Genomic DNA, 27,921 nt, shown 5'->3' with positions numbered 1-27,921 from the left:
CAATGTTGTAGCGATATTTGTCCGAGTATGAGGCTGTTAAAAGCTCAAGGCCCTAGGCATAAAGCTTCACTAATTGAAATAGGACTAGCCCCTCAGAAAACAGACTGTTCATCAATTATAATATTTATACATCTAATGGATACAGATATACAGTAGAAGGAATATATCAGTAATGAGCTGTGAAATGAGGCCCTTAAAAGGGCGAGGCTCCAGGCCACGGCGAAGTATGCTCATGCGTTAATGAGGCAGTGATCATAAATTTCGATGAGAAATTCAATTGAAATGCATTTATTTCTATGCATTGTAATAGTGTTAAAATGGTGGACTTTTCATAGAAATTAAATAATTAGTTTAAAAAAACAAACAAAATCGTTTTAATACTTAAATTATTAAATTTTATTATGTATTTTGTTCTTAATTGATCTCGTAATAATGAAAAAGCATACTTCTAAGTTCGGAAATTTTTAGTTTAAGAACTCACCATTAGGGGATATAGTTTAAGGCCTCATGCATAAATTTAGTATCGTTTTAAAGAGGGAAAGGGCCTCTTAAATATTACAGTATTAACAAAATCTGAATCCAGTTCCGGTTTACAGTTTAAAATTTTTAACTATAGAATTTCCTGAAGAGCCCAAAAAGCAGACCCAAATAAAGATGATGCCAGCAGGACTATTTGAACATTTCTTATCTTAAAAGGCCTCAAAATTTAGTCTTTTATATAAGAATTTTGATATGAAAGTGACATAAATTTAAATTTCTTTTCATAAGAGGCGAGAAAAAAACAGTTTTATTAATTTTTATGTATTTTTATAGCTTTTAGTGAAAAATGAGGCTCTTATATATGTAAATGGCCTCAAATTACTTCTCTCAGACTCAGAATATTAAGCTTAAAATATTATACTAGTGGGGGGTACAGGTTCATATAAAATGTAGTGTAATATACTATATATTTTATATATATTTCTATTGTTCTTTCCGCCTTGTAGTCTCTATTAGGCTGACGCCATAACCGCTTCGGCTCCATTATAGTAGAAACAGCATATTCTTTATAAATCACATTTTTTGTGTAATATTTTTATATTTATAATTTATAGTAATATAATACAGTATATATTTTAAAATAATATTTATTAATATATTTTATATTTTGAATAAACGAAAACAGCTATTTAATTTAGCTATTCGAAACCAGATGGCGCTAACATATTCAATATTTTTGACAATTAACTCGCTTTATATATTTTCTATATTAAAATAATATTTATTTATTTATTTCATTAACTATATTACAATTTTTATTAAAATATAACTATTAAATCTATTTATCGTAAAAATTTATTACGATTTTTACATTAATCTTCTAAAATTTTGGCACTCGATATCACGTTTCTTATATTTGTATTTTTTTTTTTAAATGTTACGCCATTATTAAGTGCATATAGTAATTATTTTCACGCTTCGATGCTAGAAGAGAGTTGTTTACATTTAGTATCTTTCCCATATTTGTATAAACCGCAAACAAATGACTAACTTCTATAGAATTTCCTTCATTACCTCCCACAGAATAACGTTCGGTCGTCGATGTGCCAATCTTCTTTCAACTTACGTCTCTAAGGAAATAAAATTTAAAAAATAAACAAAATTTTTCGGCAATATATTCACAATTTTTTAAATTACTTCTACACCAACATAAGTCATATTCAAATGGACATAAATGGGAACCACGAAGAGATTAAACAAGACCAATCACTGAAATATGAAAGGTTTTTTTTCTTTTTCTTCTTCTTCTTGAAGAAATTTCTAACTGAATTACTACAGACAAACACGACATATTCAAATTACAACTTTTTATTCAACCTACAACAATATAACATCAACAACAACATAGAGAGACATGTGGATCTTCTTCGTCATCTACTTACAACTGAAGTGGAGGGCCGAACGGATTTCCGAATTTCGGCTTTACTTGGAGGATTATATTTGGCAATTTCGGGTGCATGGAAAACTGGCGGTGAACCCGGTCCTACCCAGAGTCCACTGTCGTAATCGAATTTGCCAGTAGGCTGATTCGATTTAGAGGTAGATATCGCCCATAGTAAACTTTCGTAAGGAATTTTCCGATAAGAAGGAATAGGATTTTTGGTCTGAAAATTAAATTTTTATAAAATAAGAATACATTTAAAAATTGTATTTATTTTATTTATTTAAAAATGCTTACATCTTCCAACGGTGATAATTTTTGGGTGCCTCTGTACTTTGTCATGATGGCTGTGAACGTTATGATGGCGATCAGCAACACAATTGCTAAGACGATTCCTAATATAGTCGCCGTGTTATCGGGTGGTGCCACTAAAACACAAATAAAAAAATTTATATGCTACTTTTAATAGATAAATGCAGTATAAATTAATAAGTTTTTTTTACCTGGAGAGGGTGTAGTAATGGGATTTTGAGCCACTACAATTAAAGTTTTTCCATTAAGATCTTTCAGTTTTAATTGATTACTATTAATTAATCTCTTTAAATCTTCGGATGCTGCCCGCAAAACTTCTTCGTCTACTGTGTAACCATCGCCCTTACTCGGCACCAATTGAAAGCTTACTTCGATGCTCCCTTACGTAGAAAAAGTTTCGTGTTCTTATTCTAATTTGTTAACATTCGAATCAACTAAGTGAATTAAACTTACCTTCCGAGAGGGTTAAATTTTGAATAGAAGCGGGAGGCAAGCGCATTATTTTAGAAAGTTGCGACTTAAATGATTTCTTTAATTCTTCTTCTCTGTTTCCTACGACTTCCTTAAAATCGGCATCAATTCTGAACCACATAGGAATCTCGACGTATGGCACAGAAGTAACGCTCGAAGTCTCCAATAAATATGGGGTGTTTGAAGTTCTAATTTCGTCTTTCGAAGGAAGGGTTAAACTATGTTTCCTGTTTTTAAAAGTTGTCGTTTCTGTAGAAGGATTCTTCGGCAAGTCACTCGTACTTGAAATGATGTTTTCTATTTTTCTCGTTGTTGCTGACGTAGTAGATGGCTTTAACGTTTCGGTTGTGTCGATTATTTTAGTTTCCTTTGTGAATAAACTTGATATATCTTTAATTGTGAGTGGTTTTGTCGGAGGCGAATTGAAAGAAGCTTTCGTTGAAGTAAACAATTTGGTTATCAGAGTGGGTTTAGTTAAAAATTCAGTGGTTTTATCAAGTTCTAAGCCACGTGTTTCGTGATACTCGGGTGTTGTTTCGGATTTACTCTGTGTTGGAATTTCGTTATTATTTTCATCTTTTACATTTGCAGTAGAAGAGAAAATACTGGATACTCCGGAAATAAAATGAGTAGCATCCGTTTGAGAAGAAAGAGAATTAATTGCTTGATATGGAGTAGTAGATTTAATAGTATTAGTTGTCTCATCAGTATGTGATACTTCGGAAGAAACAATGGAATCGGTAGGGGTTGTTTTTCTTATATCATTAACATCGGCAGGAGTTTCAGTAATTGCCTCCGTAGAAATTGTGCTAATTATTTTAGAAGGAACACTGCTAATCATTTCAGAAGTTGTCTGATTGATGATAGAAGAAGTATCTGATGTACTAATTATCTCAGGTGATACTGTAGCAGCTGCTTTAGAAGTAGTTCTAAACATTGAAGTAGGAAGTGTATTAGTTTCTTCTGAAGTAGACTTTGTTCGATACCAATTAGGAGTGGTACTCGTTATCTCGGCAGAAGTAGAAATAGCTTCGCTTGTACTATAAGGAAATGGTGGCAATGTATTAGTTGATTCAGAAGTAATTGTACTCGATTTTTTAGGAGTAACAGCAGTCGTAGTTTTGATTATTTGGGGAATATCTTCCGAAGAAACTGATCCTTTAAATGTTTCAGAAGGAAGCGTGCTAAATTTTTCAGAGGGAGTTATATTAATCATTTCAGAAGTAAAAGAATCGATTCTTTTCGTTGAAACAGTTGTTCTTTCAGGGATAGCAGTTGGTGTTTCAAGAGAAATTGTTGAAAATGAAGGAATATTACTCCTTTCAGATGAAAACGTATTAGCTGTGCTAACTGTTTCAGCCTTAGTAATTTCAGGAGCAACGGTAGTAGTATCAGTAAGCACATCCCTAGTTATATAAAACGAAGGAAGAAAGGCAATGGGAGTTGTTAAATTTTCTTTCAATGTATGAAAAATTGTACCATTAATCGATGCATCAGTCGGTATAGCAGTTTCTAAATGTGTAGTTTCAAATGTTGAAAGGCCTAGAGGATTCGTCTCAGTTGAATCCGTATTCTTCGATGATTTTCTAGTAAAAGGTTTGTTTGTATAATTTATAACTTGAGTTTTTGTAACTACCGAATTTATTGGATAATTAGACGAATGTTTTACGGTTTTAATATTCGGAGAAATAACTTCATCTTCGTTAATCAAAGTTGAAAGTTTAGCTGTAAATAGATCTGTTTTAGAAGTAGTTTCGAAAGAAGAATCTAATCGGAAACTAGAACTTGTCGATGAATCTTCTTTTGATGTTGTGGTTTCTATAAAATTGCTCGTTGAATCATCTTGATAAAATTCAGAAAAGGTAGGATTTGTAATTGTGGATGCCTTCGAAGTAGTCTTTCGAAATGGCATGTTTGTTGATACTACAAAGGGTTTCTCCGAAGTGTTTTCCGTGTTGTCTAGAGGAACGGCTGTTGTTTCCATAGTAGTTTTTTCCATCACTGTAAGAAAGTTTGGCTTATTACTTATGGAAAAATATCTAGTATTATTTTCTGTCGTTAGCCACGAAACAATAGGATCGTAAGGAGTAGTAACACTGTTAGAATTTAGTTCTGATTTAACATTGAAAGATTCTGTGGAAGATACAGGTCTTGTCTCTGCAACATACGACGTAGTTTGCTCCAAATCGGCTGTATTTTTGGATAATTCAGTTGTTAATAATTCTGATTGCGTAAGCGAATCGTAACTTTTACTCGTAGACGGTTCAAAATTCAATACGGTTGTTAAATTAGGCTTATTTTCTTGAATACTCGAAACAGTTTCTTCCATAGTTGATAAAGTACTTATAGGAGCTTCGCCTGTATCTACATCCTCACTTGCATAAGATGTAAAAGTTTCTTCGGAGACTCCTATCGTAACTGAATCAGATGTAGAAAGAGAAGAAAATAAAGCTGATTCTGTTCCATCTACATCAAAAACGTCTTCATCATTTACAAGTGACGGAAAATCACTTGATAAATCGGTAACGCTCACATGATCCGTACTGTAACGAGGAAATTCTGTAGTAGACGATGATAAATATTCTGTAGTAAAAGTTATTTCATCAGGATAAATTTGTGTTGTAGATTCAATAGATTCAGTTTCTCCAGTGAAAGATTCTAAGTGATTGAAATCAGTTGAAGCACCATTGAAATTATCTTCTTGTGCGTCAGAAACATTTGAGAAAAGTATACTTTCGGTTGTCGATAATAATAATCCTGTTTGATTCTGCATCGTAACGAAAGAATCATTCGATTTAACAGTTGATAGATCTAACATATCTCCAGTGACAGCATCAGATGTAAGCAACTTAGTCTCTGAAGCTACTGAATCCTGAAGAGATGATGATTGAAGGTCACCCATTGTTGTTGAATATTCTTCTTTCATAATATTAAACTTTTCACCAGTAACAATAGACGTGGGTTTAGATACATCAGTAGAACTTAATTCCGGCGCCGTTTTCCTGTCGTATGAAGGGATAATTTCTTTATCATATACCCGTTTATCGTATGTGCTAACCAGAGAATGTTCACTTGTAGAAAAATAACTTTTGGTATATTTAACCTCATCTGCAACATAAAATCTTTGCTCATAAATCATGCATAATAGTAATAATTAAATTGGATCGGAAGGCTTATCGGCCTTTTCTACACAGAACAATTTTTCATTTTATAAATTATGAATATAACAAGAAGAAAGAGATATCAAGGACATGGAAAAAAAACTAGTTTCGCTTCATATTTTTTCACATTTTCTAAATCAAATTAAACATTTTAGAAAAAAAAAAATATATATATATATAATAATAATTAAGGATTTGATTTATATTTAATTATCTTTATAGTATTCTATTAATTAATATGTTAAAAAAATAATAATAAGTTTTAAATTTGTATAAAGATAAGCAATTAGGCTGCCATTTTGTATTAATGTTAATAATTAGAAACGAGAGCCGATTAATTTAGATAATCGTGGAAGAAAATTAGATTTAGGAGGCCATTCGTACACATTCACACTATATGATGATGGAGTTTATGATTATGATAATCGCCCTCGTAGCTTTTTAAAAGAACACATACACATAATTAATTCATATTTTTACGTATATATACACACACACACACTTCCTTACCTGAATCTTCCATAGTATAATAGTGGAAGACGTGTTTACCAGTACTTGGTTCCTCCCGCTGCGTTGAATTTTCTGCAGTTTTTCCTGGATCAATTGTTGTTTTCGACATTCTATTGTTTCTATTTCTGTCTTCCTCTATCAGTGATGTAGAGGACGAAGTACTTGAATCAGTTTCTGGCAAGGTCGATACTTGATCGTCAATTCCGTTCTCACTATGATTTAAGTTAACATTCACACTATACACGGCTGATGAATATGAAAAAGATGACGTAGATGAATCCTCCGATGATGAAGAATCATTATTATACGAATTTAAAGTATCATTCACTTCACCAGACAAGAAAATCTCGCTTATCTCTGGTGTGTAGGTGCTGTTAAACGTAGTAGACGAGTTCATCGAGTGAGATGTTTCAATAGGATCATCAGATAGGTGCAAGGAGGTGAGGATTTCATGCGTGCTACTCTCTTTATCGGTGGGAAAGGTGCTGTTTAATGTGAAATTAAGTAAATATTGTGTTGCATTCTGTTCGTTGTTGAAGGGTGAATAGTTAAGTAAATTTGGAGAAATCGTCTCATTCAGTTGTGTACCGGTGGAGGATGTTGTAAACTGATCGTTTTCTTCGTCATGAGCGGGAAAAGTATCGCTTAACGTAGGATAATTAGTTATAGATGCGGTGTAAGGTAGAGACGAAGTTGAATTATTCACAGATGCAACAGTGAAGTTGAAAGTTTCGTGCCCATTATCTAATGAAGACGTCTCATTTATATTTGTAAGGGAGGTTGTGCTGTCGGGCATAGAAGTGCTAACGGAAAGTGTGGTGTCATTTGGGAATAAAGGTTTAATAGATAATTGCAATAATGATAATGATGATGATGATGATGAATTTTGAATCTCAGATTTATCGAAGGGAGGATAATTGGATGAGTTAGTTGTTTCATTCGTTACATCATACCACACCAAAGTTGCAACGTTATCCTCATCGCGTGTTAAGTTTTTAAATGGAACAAATGCCGTTGTGTTTTCGATACTTACATCAAAAACTAAATTATTCTCTTGAAAATCTGTTCGATTTTCAACTAATTCTGTATAATTCACAATCGAATCATCCACATGAACTCTATCATCCTTCACTAACGTGAATTCTGTAGTGAACAACGCATTAACTTCCGAACTATTACTACTTTTTGTTACATTGTAGTCACTGAACGAGTCTTGTATATTCGAAGACCATGTTAAATTATCGTAATAACTCGTAAAATTCCTATTCTTACCACTACTAACAGTAAAGGAATCATCCAAATATGTCCAATTTCCTATAGTATCGTTAGTAAAATACACTAAATCAGACTCATTATCTAAATTTATCATTGAGTTAATTATAGTACTAGTATTAAGTCTGTCATCCACTGTAACGTAGGAATCTAAATCGTCGACATTTACAGTAATTGATGAGCTGTTATTTACATTATTATCGAATCTTTCTGTCAGATTAGATTCTGTGACGTACCTTTTAGGCATTGATGTTGTCACCTTAACATTCGTGCCTTGTGTGACATTGTTTAAAGCTGGAAACTCAGCACTGGTATTGTCCAATGAAGACGTTACAACACTGTTATTGTTATAAAAGATAGGCTGACTATGCGACTTATCTTTAATAAAATAACCAGAATTATTCGAGGTATAAATAAAGTTTTTGTTTAGAGTAGAAAGATCCTTTCCTGATGTATTTTTTGTGTAATTATTTACAATACTATAGCGGCTTTCACCGAATTTCGATGAAGGAAGTGTTGTTGCTGCTTTATACAAATCAGATTTGGCGATAAATGAATCATTAAATGAGGCTATTGTTTTATTTTTGTCCGTATTTGAGATAAATTGTCTCTTACCCGTTATAGATAACCTTACTGAAGGTATCGTCCTTGTATATTTAAGGTCTTCACCATCCTTCGTTCTTCTATCAGAAGTATCTTCTATCTTTGTAATGTTAAAAACGTCCTTTTTTAAAATAAGGCCATTTGTAACGTTAACATTCACATTTACAGGTAATTCTATATCAGTTTTAGTAAATAATGGCGCATTTCTCTTATCTAGAAACCTCTCGATGCTTTTATACTTCGTCGAATTGGATAACCAAGAAGCGAAGGAAGCGGTAAAATTCACGAAAATACTCCCTACAGAATAGGAAAATCGATTAGAGAATTGAATTATTTAACTCTTTACGACTTCAAACGTTTATTACCTTTCGTAATCGTTAAGTTTTCTATACACGAATTTGGCACTTTTAACACGTTTGATAAACGACGAGTGATGTGCTGAGCAAACCATTTCTCTTTTCCTCGAACTAACCGATCGTAGTCAGCATTTATACGAATGGAAAACTGGTAGCGAACGTTCTCAGAAATACATTCTCTGAAAAATAAAATAAAATATTTAAACTACTCTAACCACACGAATAAATTTCGTCTACTTAACACTATTTACCTGTTGGGCATAATTACATCGTTTACTGTAAGATATCGGTTTTCTAAACTCCGTTTTATCTATAAAATATGCAAAAAAATGATATAAAATTAACAAATCGATCGATAATTATATAAAAATCTGTTTATAACCTTCAACATTGCTGCTTATTCAATCAATAAACTAGCGAGTCTACGAAACGAATCGAAGGTTTTTATCGATACGCGCCATTATCAATTGAAGAGAATAAATGATTTTTATAAATTAAACTCTTATTTATGTTAAAATATTATTATTGGCACGGAGTTTAATTAAATATATATATAAATATACACACAAACCTGCACCAGGCACCAGTCTGTCCAGCTAGCATACCTTTCTGAAGGACACATTGGTTGTAAAGAAGAGACGAGGAAAAAGTGTAGATATAAGTGAAAAAAATGATATGGACCTAAGAAAAGAATTCCCATTAATCAAATATAAACATTAGTAACTAAATGATGTACGGCTTTATTCTTTAACAAAACTATTTTTCTTTTTTTAAAAAAAGAAAAATATTAAGTACAGAAATAAATCTATCACATTTTTATAAGGGATGGTAGTTTATGTTTAAAAATTAACAAAAAATTCGGTTTTTATTCTCCTTTCCATTATCTATTATTAAGAATTATTCAAGTATTCGCCCGTATAAAAAGTAAGAAAACTAAAGACAAAGCAACAATATGGCATTCGGAGAATGTTAACATCAAAGTATCCTTCGTGTAATGAGGAAAAACAGTTCTAAGATGCCATTGACTTATATAGCATTCGAGTTGTTTTTCAAGCGAGGGCATTCTTCTCCTTAAAAGAAATTCCTTAACAAACAAACAATAATGAAGCAACGATACGAAGATATTGTAATTAAACTACGTTATAGAATAAGCTTTAGTATGATTATTTAAAGAGGCCTACTCACCAGAAATTCGGTCCATATCCTTTAATATTGCTACATTGATCACGTTATCTTTATGGTCGAGCTTTATCACGTGACAAACAGCATAACCATGGTGATTGTTGTCAACAAAACACGTCTTTGGTACGTGCAACGGAACAACATACGCACAGGCCACTTGGCATTTGCCAGGAGAGTTACACGCGATTATGAATGCAACATTAGAGATCAATTTCTTCCCCGAAAACAGGTAAAGAGTATTGTTTCCGTGTTTTAAAAATGTTTTTTCTTTTATTAAAAGAAGTTCAAAACAACCGGGAAACGATATAAAACTCATTTAGTTTATTTCAATATATATTTTTTTTATCTACACTCCACACACATATCCATTTAAACATCTTCAAACAGTTTTTTTGTGTTGATAAAAGACAACAGACGAAAGACAGAACATAAATAATATCTTCGGTTATCGTCACGAGATAAATAACAAATGTTATTTGGGTGGTAGAAAGTGTCCCAGAGAATGAGAAGCACTATAGGCACACGAGGTGCTAGTGTCAATTTGGCTATTCCGATTGTCACCGGGAAACAATTGCTGTTCTTGATTGGAAGGGACAACGTGGCCGAAAACTGGGCAACTCTGAACACCTATTAACCCCGACGGAGTTGGAAAAGCCTTGGCACAATGAGAAAAACTATCAGCATCCATAAAACCCGCGGATGCTGGTCTTCGAGCATGAAAATCCGCGCCGTATTGATGATTTCGATACAGTTCCAAAGACGGATTGCCTCTTTCTACCTCCTTGCAGCTACCAGTCGCCATGAGTGTATCTCCAGAAAGCGGATGGTCCTCGCGTGGAGCGTGGACGGATGTTAGACACCCCATCCTCAAGCGATCTTGAGGAAATTGCCATCCACTAGCCGATGTAGATGCCGTCGTCAGATGGGAATACTGTGATGATCCTGGAAGTCCGATGTGAACGTAAGGATCGACGGAAACGTGTGCACTGGTGGGTCCTTCGATAGAAGCATATTTGCACTGGTTAGTTCTGGAGTTCGTGTTACCTAAATTGGTGAGGTCTTGGTTACCTAAAAGAAAGATCAGACCTGACATTTACTCTTTCTAACATCCTTTCCTACTCTTATCTATTACTAAATTCTGCCACGAAGTACACGATAAAGAGCATATCTGGGAGAGATGCCTAACACTTGAGTCACAAGTCAAATTTTTTATATATATATATAAATTAAGAGCTTACAACCTACACATTTTCATCTCCTCGCTCGGAACAAGCATCCAAACTATTAAGCATCTTTCCCGAACTCTCCCTCCATTAAAAATTTCGCATATTGCAACTCACCTTTAACAGTAGGAACCGCGATATCCGGTGGAGCCGAGACTTGATGATCTTCCCTATTATGACCCGTATATCGGGGTGTAGTAGGTGGAGTCGGTGGACTTTGCGGGTGCGAACTGTATCCAACGGATCGGCTCGAGTACAGGCTACTGTAGTGTTTGGCATCGACTTCTCCCGTTTCCGATATAGAAGCCGATACTGGCGAATTTTTATTAGTTCCACTCACGCTTTCGGAAGGTGAAGCTACGAAAGCCGAATTTTTGGATGGTTTTCTTCTGCGCGGTTGATACTTGTAATCTGGATAATCCTTCTTGTGTTTGCAACGAAGTCTTTCAGCCTCTTCGATGAATGGTTTTTTCTCGTCATCGCCTAGGATTCTAATAAAAGAAAACACCAATTTCTTAATGAGAGAATCATTGTTTAAGGATTTTAATTACACAAATTGAGGTAGACTCATGTTTAGATAAAAAAACAAAGATAATAATCGCGATGGTTCACAAAGATAAAATTACTTAATTAGTTATATTCTCGGTATAAACTTCAAAGGGAAATAATTAATATAAGTTGCAATTTTTAACGAATTTTAACGTTTCTTCTGATTGATGCGTTATAGCGAAGAAACTGGCCATTTGCCATTTTTATAGTCTGTCACGTAGTTCAGATTTTGCAGATAAATTTGGGGAAGAAGTTAAAATTTGTAAGTTTACTTTAACAGATAAGAGGCGCATCCTAAGCCAGAGGTTCGGTTACTTCAACAATAAAAAATTCTTATCTCGTCTTTTTTTTTTCCACGTTAACACAATGGTCGCCGGCGGTTAAGAATTTGCAAAGCAAGAGAGATCGGATCGCAAGACAATCGTATTCTGATGTAGACGAGCTGCAAATATGCCAAAACAAACACATGACTCACTACTTTCACCGACCGAACAATTCGCCACACAATACATCATATAAAATTAATTATTCCCAATAAAATAATAATTATTTGGAGTGTTTCAAACACGTGTTTTATAATTTAAAACATGAAAAAAATCTACTCCCTACTCCATTTTCTTTTTCCTTTTTTTAATCTCTAAATTAAGAGTGCCGCATCTGTGAATGGTGAACAAATACGGCATCGGATGGTTATAAGTTTTCATCATTATCACGTTACCGAATCTAGGCTCCGTATAAAAATTGAATAGACTCTATATAAATACATATAAAGACGTCATAATAATCAATTCTTAAGCAAAATTCTCCTCAAATTACATTTCGCAGCGTTTATAACTTGCGATTTGTTTCATGTTTAATATTTATATTAAATTACATAATGGTGCTTTGTAATCTTCATCAAATTTAACCTAATTTTCTTTTTCTTTCTCTTTATTAGGAATGAATCTTTAAAATGTTACTTATTTCCTGTATAAATTTTAATTTTAATTAATTCTCCTTCCAGATTTTTAGTAATCTGGAAGCAGAATTGCTTAATTCTTCCATCCAGAAGCAGAATTCCAGATGCAAGAACTAGTTTCTTGCATCTGTAAATGTGGTTTTAAAAGAGAAACTGTTGTGTTTTAATTTAAAATTTATTTATTTTTTCTTAAAGATAAAAAATATATATATAAGTTAATTTATTAATTTATTAATATAATAAAATTTATTGATTTTTTCCTCACTTAAAGCCAATTTTTCCTCATAGTTTCTTGGCTAAATAGGGGTTTTTTAGGAAGGTCGAGCTGTTATGTTAATTCGAAATTTGCTTGAGATAAAAGTATAAAAGCTAAATTAATGGATTTGTAATATAATTTATAGACTTTTTCCTCGCTTCTCTTTGTATATGTTCGATTTTCCTCGGAGTTTCTATGCTAAATTCGATTTAAACAGAGAAAAGTAGAAGTCAAGAACCTGCGATTTATAGTGTTAGATACATAAAAAAAAAAGGTCATTATGAAACTTTATATGAATAAATCGGGGAAGGAGGAATGTAGATAAAAGTAATTAAAAAGTGATTACTCTTCATATTCCGGAAATACGAGATGCTAGATTTTGTAGAAGACATAAGAAAATTTGATATTTATCACGAATTATACGAAAAATCTGAATATAAAAGTGAAAAATTCTACTTTTTCGGTGCAACTTCCGAACATTTCTTTTTTTTAAATAAAGATTTTCGGGTAAATTTAAAGTGTCGCCATCTGTTATTCGCATAACTAAACTCGTTGATCATTTAACACTATAAAGCTCTTATTTATACTAAATATTTCCTTTAAAAATATATATCCTATCACCTAAATATATCTTTAAATGTCCATAATCACGTTTTCATGAAGTCGAAGAGTTGAAATGGTAAACATGTAGATACGGAACGGGGTAAAAGCACGAAGCGCAATTTACACTCTTTTTTTTATTTTTTATTTTTTTCTATCTAGTTTTTTTTCTTCTTCTTCTTCTCCTCTCCTCTCTTTAGCACCTGTTTAAATGAGCCAGTACCGGAAAACTATAAGCATGCATCCAGACATGCAGGCCAAACCAACAACATGCAATCAGTATAAACGCAGTCTGTGACTTTTCCCTCCCTACCTACACAATGAACAGTAATATGTGTTGTGTGGAACGACGGACCGTGCATGTTAGCCCGCAGCAACACGCGTGGCACTTGACAGTGCCCGAACAATGCATCCTTTCACAACTAAACACAAGCCCTTGTGTCATTAGTTTGGCCAGTTCAAGTGCAAACTCCTCATAGTTTCGAACTTCGGCTCGTATTATAAATAAAAGATAATATATATATATTTTAAATATATATTGTTTAAAAAATGAACACAGTTTTCTATGTTTTAAACTGTTCTATTCGTCTATTTAATGAACTTTTAAGGTTCTAGACGAAGGTTTATAATTATAGTAACGTCAGCTTGTTAGGTAAGAAAGAATTAGCGGGTCTTTTTTTTGCATTTCATGGTGACTTGTTGAGGGAGTGGCAACAACGTCATAGATTGTCGCTTGTTTCTTGATTAATAGGAAGTAGAATATAAAGGCACATTGTAACCACTTGTTACGTGTGGTGACGCTATGACGCTATTATTACTTGGTATCACGTCATCTCCTAGACCTAAACTGCTTAGTTTTCGGATATTATTTTCATTTAAAAAGCCCGAATTTTTAATTATATATATGTATTCGGACAATAGGTAAGTGTGGTTAGACTATACGATACGCTTACTTGGGTGTGTTATTTATGCTACTGACGCAGTTAAGCTACTTGTATCGTTTTACTTACATTATTAGTCAATTTACTAACAATAGAAACGGGTCTAAGACCGAAACAGAAGGCGAAAATGATAGTCTAGCTACCGTAAATGCGTTTTTATGTAGCACTTAATTCTTTAAAACAAGATTGACATATCAAGTAAAGGAGCAATTTTGCTGAAAATTGCGCCTTTCGTTCGACTTGCTCCTAGTTAAGGAGTGTCACTTTTATATATATAAATCGACACTATTTTGGATTTGAAAAAATCAGTAACGAAACACTCGTTTCTTTTTAATGAAGGATCTCTTCGCGTGTCATCATAGAGTTATTTTTAATTGATGTTTTTTTTCGGGTTATTGGAGCAAATCGGACGATTTAACGACGTGTTTACGTATACGAAAATCGACTCACCTCCATAATTTTCCTAATGTCTTACTCAATTCGGCATTGTGTAGATGAGGGTATTGGTCTGCCAATTTCCTTCGAGCGGCCTGAGCCCATACCATAAATGCATTCATGGGTCGTTTCACATGAGGTTTTCTCTTATCCGATCCACTCTGCCGACTAGTTTTAGCTACTAGAGACCAATCGTAACTCTGTAACACCTTCGATACGGCTTCCTGTATCCGCGGGTTCGATTCTAACGCATCCTGTGACGTAATTGGATTACCAGTGGCGTCACAATCGGGCGAAAGTCCTTCGGGTCCTGGCGAACTGCTAACAGATACGGCATCCAAATCTTCGTACTCTCTGGTATCTTCATCCATTGCCATAACTACAAATCACATACTATCTGCAAGTAAAATGCCTCCATTGTAAATAATTAACTTAAGTTTTTAAAACGCGGATAAAGTAGCATTGAATAGGGGGACTGTTTGTGTCGTTACTCGCTTCAAATTAGCATCACAAGTATTGTCAGCCGTTTTATAAGTCGAGACAGCTGCATTTTTATTGGTGGAAAAACCAAAGAAAGCACCGCCTACCATACACGACTGACAAACAGCCGAACAGGTGCAGCCACGCCTCGAATATGTTTGACACTATCTAGGTTGTGTCGAGCAGAAAATTATATGCTTTTATCTTTTCTAAGGGTTGTAATTAGTCAATTATCAACGTTATGAGCTAAGGTAAGAATTACCTGTTTTCTTATCGATGCTACGAGATTATCTATCTCGAATATAACGCCATTAAAACTAAACGATGTAATACGAATAGCGTTGCGAAGAACAGTTTTATTGTATAAAAGATGTCATCTGGAACTCTCTATGTTGTCAGTAATCTTAAATAGACACTCTCTATTGAAATATTAGGTCTATGTTAGTAAACATGTCCCCACAACTTGCTTAAAACTAATGTTTACCGCACTTTTTTTTTAAATAAAGTTTGACCTGAAATTTAAATAACACTTTAAAAAAGCTTTATTCATGCCTTAAATCTGTACTATTCTTGGGTATTCGATGGTGTCGATTGAAATAAAAAGTTTAGAAATAATTATTTTAAAATAGGGTGCAAATTCTTCTATTTAAAAACTAAAATTGTATTTAAAATGTCCTTAATTATGGGCATTGTTTTTATTAAAAAAAATCGCCTGTTTTTAATGAAAATTGTCAATTTTCAATTAATTTATATCAGAAAATTGATTGCGTTCATTAAGTTTTATATAAAAATTCTTATTATTTTCAATTAAAAAAAAATGCATTTAAAAATTTTTTTAAATAAATATAAATGGAAACAATTGTGTATATTTTATAATTTTTTTTTTATTTTACAGTCATTTTTTGTATTTTTATAAAAATTTTAATAATTTTTAAACAAAATTGTCTGCTTATTTTCAATAAAAACAACTAATTTTTAACAAAAAAAAATGACAATTTCTATAAGAAAATTGATTAAATTAATTCTTTTACATAAGAAAATTTTATTAAAATTAATTTTTGTAAGAAAATTACAGAAAAAAAATTACTATTTTTCTGCAATTTTTAATAGAAAGAATGGCGCAATTTTCTTACAAAATCACTAAAAAAATACAAAAAATTAAAGTAAAAAAGTTTAAAAAATTACAAATTTTCCCATTTATGATTGAAAAACATTACTTTTTTTGTGATATTAAAATAATTTTATTTAATTTTTCTTCTTTTATACATGCATCTGGTATTAAACCGATAACATTATGAATGTGTTTCAAACCTTATTTATCAAAAAAAAAAATAGTCTTGGCATTAAATATGTTTGATATTTTTTTTAATTATTTTTTTATTTTTATATTTAATTAAAATGAAGTAGTATCGTGTTTCGTAATTATCAACACGTGCAGTAATGTAAATCTCTCTCTCTCTCTCTCCTTCTATCTCTAGTGATATTAATAAGAGAAATGGGGATGTAAAATCAAAATATGTAAATTTGAGTAGTGTAATAATAATTCTAGTAAATCGTAGAAGCTGTAGTTTAATTTTAATGCTAGATTTTTATGGCCTTATCAAATTCCTCTCCGTTAATCTACCGAAAATCTTTTATTAGCTTCATAAAATGTACGAATTTATTGCAAAAAATTAGTATTTTAAGAAACGTTTGATCGTTTTTAGTCGAAATTATTGTATTTTTCTAGCCATTTTCTGTTGGAATAACCTTAAAAATTTATAATGTTTCGGCCTAATATTTAAATATTTGGCTTGAAATTTCAAGACATTTAAGAATAATTAAAGAAAAACTACTTTATTTAATTATTTTTAAAGCTTTGTATTAGTGAGAATTGTTAAAAATTAAGCCCTATCTATTACAAATTTGAGAAATATTTGAGTATTTTTGATTGTTTTCTATAAATTTTAGAAAAGATAATGCCTTATATTTAATTATTAGGGCCTACTCAATATTAAATTTTACATATATATTCGAGTAATTTTTAATTAAAATAAATTTTTTTAGTTATTTTCTATGGGAATTATCTAAAAAATTATCAAAATACCCAATAAATGTATAATGGTAGGGCCTATATATTACAAATCAGGAAATATTTGATTATTTTTAACCAAAATAATTACATTTCTTCGATTTTTGAATGGATAAAAACCTAATATTAAGAAAAAACACAGTTTAAATTAAATTTTTAATAGTAAAAATTAGTTTTTTTGAGACATAATAGGCTAATTTAGTAAGAAAAATAACGCTAAAATAGTTAAGGTATGAGCTGTTCAGGCCTGATTATTTATAACTCATTCGAAAGTCAATGTCTTTTCGGTAGGAAAATAATCTTTATTGGGAAAAAATATATAAATTTTCAGTGCTTAAAATTAAATGAGCAACCTCGAAACAATAGGAACACAATTTTTTTGCAATTTAGAGTGATAAAGTTTGTCCCTTCTTAAATGATAGTAATTGACTTATTCTTGTTTTTAATGGGATCTAATGTGCTTAATAAGTGTTAAATTTATAAAAATTATAGCCCTATCGATACATTGTTTCAATATTTTAAAAATTATTTACATCTAACTCGCTTTAAATATCATTTAAAGGCGTAAAATTATATAGATTCTATGTGTAGGGCCTCTTGAACTTTGCTGTAGAAAAGCGTTGTTTACACTAGAAAAATATCTTAAATTTATGTATAATTTTGTGCATAAATTAAAGTTTAAATTGTTAAATATATTATTAAATCGTTAATTTATTTATTTTATATTCTATAGAATTAATTTAGATAAATGTGGATTAATTGTTACTTAGGTTTCTACTACAGTAGAGTAATTTTATGACTGTTTTTTCCTAATAAAAAATTTAAATATATATATTTTTGAATGTGTAATAAATTTATTTTTAATTATATAAAGTTGATTATTCATTTATATAATTGTCAAATTGTAATTAATGCGAAATTTAGTCATAAATTGTAATGCCTACTTTGCGTGTTTTCTCGCGATATTTTTGATGAATTTCAATAGAAAATAAAATATTTTCTCTAAGAACAAGAATAAATATAATAAATTTTTTATTTCTGAACAAAAATATATATATATATACATTAATAAGCTGAATTTATATTCGAAAAATAAATAAATAAAGCAAGCGTTATATCCAACACTTTTCATAAAGATTTGAGGCCTTATTTCTTATAAAGGCCCTAAATATTTATGAAAAAAAAACATTAAACGCGACATTTTTGGTTATGTAAATTGAAAACATCAAATTTTACTTTAATAAACCCTACATTTTCAATTAAAATTAGTAGTTTTAATTAAAACACGCGAATTTGATGTCATTTTAAACGCTTATTTCCCGTCTAAAAAGTCATTTTGGGTCGTAAAGATTGCAAATTTAACTTATAACCGACCATCGATAACTGTAAAATACATTAATTATTACTTAAAAAAAAGGGGGGGAAATGAGAAATCCTGGTGTGACTCGAATTACTAAACGAGAACTTCGAGTAAAGTAAGACATTAAAGAGGTTCGAAACTTTAATAGGGCCAATGTTTAGTTTACAAACATATGCGAATCAGGGGTGAACCACTGTGGTAAGTGGCCCGTCTTGAAAATAATAGACTTTTGTAATAAGAAGAGTTACACAAACCATTTCTATTGTAATGGCATCATTAAGGCTCTGTGGCTTCGTGTAGCCATTCCATTAGGAACTTCAACAATGTGGGACAGTTTTTCCTCCGCCGGTAATTATTATTCCATAGATGAAGAAAGAATTTCCAAAAGCTTTTTTTAACAACTCGATTCTCAGAAACATAACGTTATTTGCATATGGAGTGCATATCTACCTGTGGGTCTGACAAGGAGGATGCGAATAATAAACTCGTACATCTTATTTTTTTTCCCCCTCTACCACATTTAGAATTTAAGTTTCAGCTTAGTGAAGCTGAAATTAATTTTTTTTTATCTCTCTGTTTTACTTTTAATCCGTTAGAAATTCGTTTTAAGATAAAATTAAGGCAATTTTTCTTGAAATTAGCGCTTAAGATGACTTGAATTAAATCTCAGTTTTTATAAACCGCACGTTTTTAAGCAGAAATTAAGAAAATTTTACTAGTAAATCGACTTAAATTTAAAGATTTCTTCAGTAAATAAAGAAGAATTTCGTATATTTTAAGTATAAAAAATAATCTTTTATAAGTTTATTTATTTATTTAATTTTAAAAATTCTCTCCTTAAATAAAAAAGAAATTCTGATCGTTGCCTTAATTAAGTTGGCAGCAGAACTAATCGAGTCGTGATTTTATTTAGCCGATATTATTATTTGCATAAGTGTTTTAGGCTATAGATCTTAGCCATTATTGCAGTTTCTTTTAAACTTATGTCACTTTAAAAAGTATTATCCGGCTTTTGACTCAATGGAGCTTCTTGGCTCTTCGAGAATAAAACGTTCTTTCAATGAAGAATTAGCAAATGAACCCTGAAAGGTCAATGTACTTGTATTAGATAAATAAATTCTATATTGTTGTGCATCGATCGTGGCTAATTTGCGTTTTCTTGGCGGCATAAATGCGTTTTTTTTTTTTTTTATACAGAAAAAAACGCCGCCATTTTTATTTTTATTGAAAGATATTTATATACGGGAGCTACCTTGCAGAATCTAGGCGTAAATTCGTCTTTTTGCTGATTTAAATCTAAACTTTTTGCTTACACACCGAAAACAGTGGTGCGTTATCCTATGGGCGAAAAAAAGGGGCAATTGTATGGGGTCCCTACCAACAGGGGTCCCAAACCAATCTATTATAAGAAAACATTTTTCCTAAAAAATTCCCTCGAAGAAAAATATTTGAAGTCAACACTGTACATGCGGACCCCTAATTCAAAATCTGCCTGGCCTCGTGAAGCTATAACGCGCACACATTTGCGAAGATTCTCCTTAATAGAATCAGTTTTTCAGCGGCGTGTTATAGCTTCGCGAGGCCCCAGGCAAATTTAATTAGAGGCCCCGTGTACAGTGTTAATTTTAAACATTTTAATTCCAGGGAATTTTTGGGGAAATCTCTCTCCTTCGTTTTTTTTTAACGCGACTTTTTCGCTGTGCCAGTGTACCCTCGCTTGCGCCAAACCGGCAATCTAGGGCCTCCGGATATGGTCAAAATTTAAATTTCGATATTCTTACCACAGTAATGAGTTTAAAAGATTAGTCTGTATGCCCCCCTGTTAGTGGGAATCCCAGGCAACTTCCCTTTTTGCCCGTAGCCACCGTCAGTTTCGATGGGAATTTTCGTAAAATGGAGAAATCTTTTTATAGAAATTTAACTATACAAGAAGCTAAACGGGGAAAAAGGAAATGTATTCTGCATAATATCAACCTTTCAAAGTGTAGATGTGGTACGCACGTGTAGAGTTTTAAGTCTTATTGTTTACACCAGAAACACGGGATTAAAAAATAAACGCTGCTAATAGAACATCCAGTGTGCTTTTCAGTACTAACAAATAAATACCCGAGTAGGAATGGAAGATGGCAAAGCGGCATATGTCAAAGGATGCCGCAGCATCGACTGCCGAGCATTACCGTGAAATTACTCTCTCCCTCCCACGTGATAGAAGAGGCCGCGTGGCTCGCAGATGGCTTCTCTCCCTCTTCTTAATATGTTGTTAGAACCGGGCTTGTATGTAGTTGACATCTTGCTATAACACGTTACCAATAACTGACGGGTTTTATAACCACCTCTGCTAACCTGACGTAGTTTCGTTTTTATTTTATTTTATTTTTTCTACTATTATTCTTAAGATACTGTATATGTGAATGTACTTTTCACCTCAACCGTGCACCCTATTGTTCTAGTGGAAATGACCAAGTTTCGGAAGGCTATTCGTGCATATCTTATATTTAAAATAAAAAAAAAAGTAAAGTTTCGTGATAAATTTGTCTGAAACTATCCAAGTGAGGAAATTATAGCGCTTTTCAGATGGAAAATCGTATTAATCTCTGTCTTTTCTGGATAAATCATCCTTTATCCCTTTATATATATATATATATATATATATATATATATATATATATATATATATATATATTTTAAGAATAGTTTTCGAAATTTTTGACGATTTCTTTAGAGTGATGTCTCGCTAAATATGCGCTGACAAGACACTAAAAGTGTTAAACTCGAATGAGATAATGGAGATAGTGGCTTTGCTGATATCTAAAAATGAATGATTTATGCAAATTTTGGAAATTTTCCGCTCTTTTATCTTGTAGTCTTTTCAAGAAAGGTCTATTGTTCCAGCAGTTATTCTTTTTTCGGATACTGTTATCAAGGGCAATAGAATGCGACTGCGACAACACTACGATAAGACCTCTACGGTTTATCTAAGTTGGAAGAAGGGAAGTGAAAGGAATGTCGAAACTAACCACAATTAGACATTCTCCCCTGTAAAGGGATGGTACCCAATCCTTCTTCTGCGCGCAAGAACTTAGATGAACCAGGAGATAGAGCACCATCCAATGCAGACAGCATGAAACAGGTGTTGAATTACAGAATCGTTCCCATCCAATCTGATAAATATCCATTGGTGATGTCTTATTCTAAAAACAGAGCAGTGACAATTCTAACTTTACTGTATTAATATAGAAGAATTAATTTATTAAGATACGTTTAGACTTTAATTGGGATAAGTAGATCCACAAAAAATGACTTTTTTTTAAATCTTTCTCGATCGTTATCGCATTTTTATTTATTGTATCCAATCTCTTTGTCAGCAGGAAAATAATGAATAAGGTCTACTTTATTATCTGGTTTGTCAGTTATCATTTAGAAGAGTTTTTTTCAAGTAACACTAAGCCGGTAGTGAATAGTAAAAAAATTTGCTTCACAACCTTTTCTTAACTGATGGGCTGTGTCCAATGCCGAAAACAAATGAGAAATGGTGACAAGTACAGATGCTATATCATTTTATTCGTTGCGGTATCTATGGTTCTTGGAACATAGCCACGATTCTACTTCGAATTGTGTAATAGGTGTGTTATGACACACGGAGTGACATAAGTTTTGCGAGATTAGCATATCTTCCTCCAATGTTATCAAAGTTGTCAACTTCTATCTCCATTTTTATATATCAGTATAAAAGAATTCGATGGGTGTTATACTTTTTCGAGTACAAATTCGTGTAGAAATTTTGTTCCGTCCATTGAATATAATGCCATTTTGCAGCTTTAATTGTGGCAAAACGGTAGCGCATTTAAAAGAATAATCTACGAAGTTCGGTAAGGATTTGAGCAAAGGTTGAATCTTTCAACGCCAAACTACCTAAGTAGCAAAGAGGTTTAAAAAATCTGCGAGTTGACGAATGACATCCTATCACGCATCATAAGGGAGTTCAACTAACAAAGGTTTGCCCACAGCCATAAAGATATTCATTAGCACTTGGTGTAAAAGAGAGAAGAAGGCCGTTACAAAAAGGGGGATAAACACGGAAACCCCCCTTAAGCGGACATCGTATGCGTTTTTCGGCATCTCTAAGCCGAGGTCCGGCAGTCTGAAAGCTGTTATGTTTGGTTGAAGTCAAACAATGGAGAACTGTGCCAGAGAGGAGCGCATCATTAAGTGGTGCAGTGTCCCATGCAGTCGAGTGTGGTATGTTATCGAGGTGGATATCGCATTTGGGAGCAGGGCCAGACTCGAGTAGGGTACGAAGGAAGGAAAAGAAAAAAGAAAAAAAAAAAAAATAACGGGGAACCGTTTCTATTTCTTGCTCCCCCAACAAAAAGTATTCGTTGGGGAATCTCATAATTCACAAACGACACTTGTCCAGTTTTCTGCTGCCTGGCGTTCCAAACTGCATAGCTAAGTGACGTTGAAAAGTGTGAAAGTATTGAAATAGTAGAAATATGAAAGATCGCAAAGGAAGTGGAGGATATGTTGCTCCATCTGCGTTCGGAGTCGGTGAGTTGTCACCTTACGACGTACAACAGGATGGATATGACGTGTATCGTTTGTTGGTATTTCTGTATAAAGCAGGGCGATTTGTCACTCGCTTTGACAAACTGCTTTCTTCTGATTGGCGTAAAAGTTCTGCGTTGTGAGCAATTGGATTCGGTTCTGATGCTTTGACACTTTGTCGAAACCGAGATTGCTTGATTACAAATGCTCCTTTGATGATATCTGACTTATATGTGTGCATTTGAATGTCTTCCTTCTTATCGATCACATGTTATCTTTTTTTCTCGCATTTCTCGAATAATTTCAAATGTAAATAATATCGAAAGTATCTCACCACCAAAATGCTTCATCCACTTTTGGACAAGATATAAATTTAGTTAATTATAATTAAATTGATCCGTAATATTTCTGTTAAATAAGCAGCGTGTTAATTATTCCCACACACTATAAGACACTTAAATAAAATATAAAATAAACTTGAATTTCGACCAGAAAGTACTAATAATTTATACTGATTTCAATCGAAAATTTTCCTGTAATTATGCCCATAAATCTAATGTAGTGTACTTACATCTCAGAATAATTATTATAAGTATACCTGTAAATGTAATTCCTATAAGTTAATAAGTATATATATATATAAAATGAATAAATTAAGCTTTATTTTTTAATTAAATTTAATTTTTTAATGCCTAATCTATTGATTAATTAAATAATAAATAAATAATAGTCTGATTTATATGAAGTTTATTCAGTTAAAGTGTAGAGATTATTTACTTCTTGATTATTAAACAAATATTTTAAATGAATATTGATAATATAACTTGATGTATTTACATCAAAGAAATCATAATATATTTTTAATTACAAGATTGTCTTTGATTCACACTTCAAAGAAGGGTGAAGGGGAGAAAAAGAACAAAATCAATTTACGTCACTTATTCCTGGAATTGCATCTGTGTTTCTTTAAATAAGAATTTAGTTTTAACAGTAAAATTACTTTAAAGTCGTTAAAGTTTACAAGAATAAAGTGTTTTAACTCGTAAAATTTGTTTAAATCTCGAATAAAATCATTTATTTAAGCCTTTTATTTATGTAAAATGATAAATTCATATGACCTATAGCTATGATATGGATAAAGTAATATAAAAAAAATAGAGTTATATAAGTAAATGTATATATTTAAAATGGATTTAATCACCCGTACAGGCCTAAAATACCATTTAGAACAAGTAATCTAGTGTATAAAACTGTAAATTTATATATATTATAATCGAAATATTGTGATATATTTAAATTTATTAGCCAACATGATATATTTTATAATTTATTCTTCTGATTATATAGAGAATTAAAACTCTATTATTATTATAAATTACAGCTAATATTACTTAATTCTAAACCTTTAAACCCATATAATGAATACATAGGCCTCATACAATTCATAATAAATAAAAAATTTATATATGTTAAATTTTAATGAGTTTCCCATATTTGATAGTCTTGTTTGTCTCTTATATTTTTATAATAATAAAAAAATATTAAAATAAATTCAAAATTTTAGAGCTAAAACAATATAAAATGAAATAATAAGCTAGGCCTATACAATTATAACTCAGAGAAGGCCGCATTTATATAATTTAACTCACTACACGAACCTGTCTAAGTTCATCCGACTTTGCTGACATTCCTGCTTCTAATTACATTTAACATGCAACTATTATACATTATAAAATGGCATAAATTCTCTCTCTCTTTTTTTACGTATAAAACATCTGAAAAATGTTTGCTTAAACCAAGAGAAATCCAGCGCTTATCGTCATCTTATATTCAAATTATATTATTGACATAACTGCAAAGAGGAAAAAGTATGCTTTAGAACTCGACTATGCTAAGTTATACAATAGAAAGACACGAAAGAAACAGTATTCTAGCGAAAGTTAACCCCTTTATCTTCGTAGTAAAAAGAAAAGAATTAACAAAAATCATTACTATGAATTATCAGTAAGACTTTTCTTCCGGATTTGTTTACAAACGTATGACTTTGCTACCCACTCTCATAAGCATGCATATAGAGTAGAGAGGCTAATCTCTTTATCTTCAACCAGCAGAATCGCAGACCTAACCACAGTGTACTTACCTGATTTGTATCCCCGCAACTATGCAAGAAAATTATCTCATCCCCACTTGAATATTATACCTTCGTTCAGTCATTGTTCTTGATAACAGTACAATTTACACCGGCCCATAGGCTAACAGAACCACTCGATTTTTTTTTTTTTTGTACTGTACTTGTCTAATATAAGGAAAACCCAAAGGGTTAAAACCATTTATCTTCATAATTGACAATATTGAGGAGTTGGAGTATTTCTTTACCTTTAAAAAAGAACCGATGTATTTAAATGGCTTTGATCTCGATGATAGATTAAGTTATTTGTTCCATTTTATTCACCTCTAGAGGCTTAAAATGTCGTTTAAAACGAGGGATTAATGGTGAAAATAGTTTATAAAACTGTAAATTTGTATATTATACTAGAAGTATTATGAAAGATTTATCTTTATAGACCTAAATTGTGGATAAAAACAATATTAGTGTACAGAAATGGATACTTTTCTACCAATTTAAATGAAAAGATATTAGAAAGATTCACTTATAAAGGCCTAAAATATTATTTAAAACCGGTAATTTATACAAAAGATAGTCTCTATATGCATAAAATTATATATTATAATTAAAATATTGCATATATATTTAATTTTATAGACCAAAATCCTGGCTTAAAATCGATATTACGACTTAAAGAAGATTCGTAATTACAGAAACGAATACTTTCGTACTAATTTAAATAGGAAAATTTCAGAAAGATAAATGATATATGCGAAAACTTCTGACAATATTGTCTCGAAGACAACAAATGAAGGCAAGTACAAAGACAGGACTGCGAAACAGCATCTGGTCAATGCCAGGAATGCACTACAAGAAAGTATTGGCATTATGCCTAACTGTAACAATAAGAAATTAGGAACCCTTGGCAACAATGGAGTCTGCATACGAATAGATAGCGAGAGATAATACAAAAAGAATTAAATTTAATTACGGTATTACTTTGTAATTAGTCAAACAATTCGTAGCAATTGCTGCTACTCTTGACTTTAATAATTAGGTGAATTTTTCGTACCATCTATTTTCGTTGCATTTATTTTGGGAAAACCACATTCACGCTCTTAAAAATGATGTTCCACATAAGAAAAAAAAAATATATTTAGAATGGGGTCTAAGACAAAAATCCAATTTCTTCGAGATAAAATATGGCGCGGGACTCTTAAATAATTAATCAAAAAATGCCCCTTTTTTTCTATTTACTTAATGCATTACACGCTTCGTCAATCACAAGATGGAAAATTTGGAAGTTTTGAAACATATCAGGAATTAAATTACTGTAAAAGCGGTACGTGGAGATGCTTTAAAAAAATATAAAGAAAATGGAGTAGTGGAATACAATTGTCGAGACGTGCCAATGTGACACGAGTATCTTCAGAAACGTTACAAAATTACATTTATTTCCTTTAATTTTGATTTTAAAAAAAAAAACAATCCTAAACTATTTTTATGACGTTAAAGAATACGTTTTTATTAATTTTATACAGTTTTTAATTAATTAATTGGCAAATTAAGTAGGCCTAAATCTTAGTTTGTCAAACGTGTTCCACTTTTATACGAAGAAAATCTTAATAATAACGCCAAATTTTAACTTTTAAAAAATATATAGGCCTACGTATATTTAGTTATCTTGTTTTATTTGCCCCACATATGAGTTTTTCTCGAGAAAAATCGGTTTATTTTATCGCGCTATAATCCACAAAAGTAGTTACCTGAAAAAATGAGGAATTTATCTTGACTCTGGTAACAGAAAAATAAAAAAGAAAGAAGAGGAGAAGAGGGGGGAAAAGAAGAAGTAGAAACGCACCTTCTTGCCCATCTCATTTTGGCAGCAAACTTTCAAACCGTTGAAAAATCATGATGTAACATCCACCAACACCAACTCGACTCGCAAAATAAACAATTAGTAAAATTTCTACCGCATAGAGAGGAACTCGTTGGAGAATTCGCTCCACCACCCATCAACTCCAACATGTTCTGACAATGATACATGCGCAAATGTTAAAGTTCAGGTGAACGTGTCATCATTACTTGACTTAACTCCAGACCGAAATGAAAAGAATAGAAAAAAGAAAAAAAAAAAAAAAAGAAAAAATTGCGAGAGATTTAGAAACAAATGTTGGCTTTCTGCCCATTTAGAGAAGAAGATTTCCCCCCTTTCAGAAGTAAAGCGATCTACACAAAAGTTAAAATTTAAGTCTTAACAAAGTTTCGGTTCGTTAGTCATATAAAAATAAGGCTTTTATAAAAATAAATAGCGCAAACAACCATTCGTTTTCGTGCAATCGTGATAGCTCGTCACGTAAACGATAGCGCTTTCGAGACATATCAATGAGCGGGGGCTTTGTATACGCGTAACTTACTACTTATTACTTGTCAATGGTTGTCGTCGCCGTTACGTCAATCCGACACGTCGTAAATGGATATTATTATAAAAATTTTGCATTTAAATATTCGATTAATTTAAAGAAAAATTACAGTTATCGGCGTGTGTGAGGATGTAGAGAAACCGTGCCGAGTTTTTATGGGTTTTTACGTCTATATTTAAATATGC

At 31.9% G+C, this 27,921-nt stretch overlaps 2 protein-coding genes across 3 annotated transcripts; both read right to left on the bottom strand.

Moving 5' to 3' along the window:
• Positions 1-1,269: 1,269 nt before the first annotated feature.
• Positions 1,270-10,104, bottom strand: LOC136988525 (mucin-22-like). Its single transcript, XM_067286396.1, has 10 exons — positions 9,792-10,104; positions 9,178-9,287; positions 8,858-8,916; positions 8,616-8,785; positions 6,376-8,547; positions 2,687-5,812; positions 2,425-2,613; positions 2,219-2,349; positions 1,923-2,144; positions 1,270-1,610 (listed from the first exon to the last, which is right to left on the bottom strand). The coding sequence occupies exons 1-10, from the start codon at positions 10,102-10,104 to the stop codon at positions 1,551-1,553; spliced, it is 6,552 nt and encodes a 2,183-aa protein (XP_067142497.1). The 3' UTR covers positions 1,270-1,550.
• On the bottom strand, positions 10,088-27,368 carry LOC136988490 (transcription factor Sox-8-like). 2 transcript variants are annotated; one of them, XM_067286360.1, is made up of 4 exons: positions 27,175-27,368; positions 14,766-15,147; positions 11,129-11,502; positions 10,088-10,856 (listed from the first exon to the last, which is right to left on the bottom strand). In XM_067286360.1, exons 2-4 carry the CDS (start codon positions 15,125-15,127, stop codon positions 10,261-10,263), a joined length of 1,332 nt encoding a protein of 443 aa, XP_067142461.1. In that variant the 5' UTR covers positions 15,128-15,147; positions 27,175-27,368; the 3' UTR covers positions 10,088-10,260. The 2 variants fall into 2 exon arrangements, with proteins under 2 accessions (XP_067142461.1, XP_067142462.1); XM_067286361.1 differs by lacking the exon at positions 27,175-27,368 and adding an exon at positions 27,080-27,169.
• Between the last annotated feature and the right edge of the window lie 553 nt (positions 27,369-27,921).

The sequence above is a fragment of the Centruroides vittatus genome, unplaced genomic scaffold, assembly GCF_030686945.1.
Source record: "Centruroides vittatus isolate TY-2023 unplaced genomic scaffold, ASM3068694v2 scaffold_3315, whole genome shotgun sequence".
Classification (NCBI taxonomy): Eukaryota; Metazoa; Arthropoda; class Arachnida; order Scorpiones; family Buthidae; genus Centruroides; species Centruroides vittatus.
Note: the sequence above shows the minus strand (reverse complement) of the source record. Positions and strands in the feature narration are given on the sequence as shown.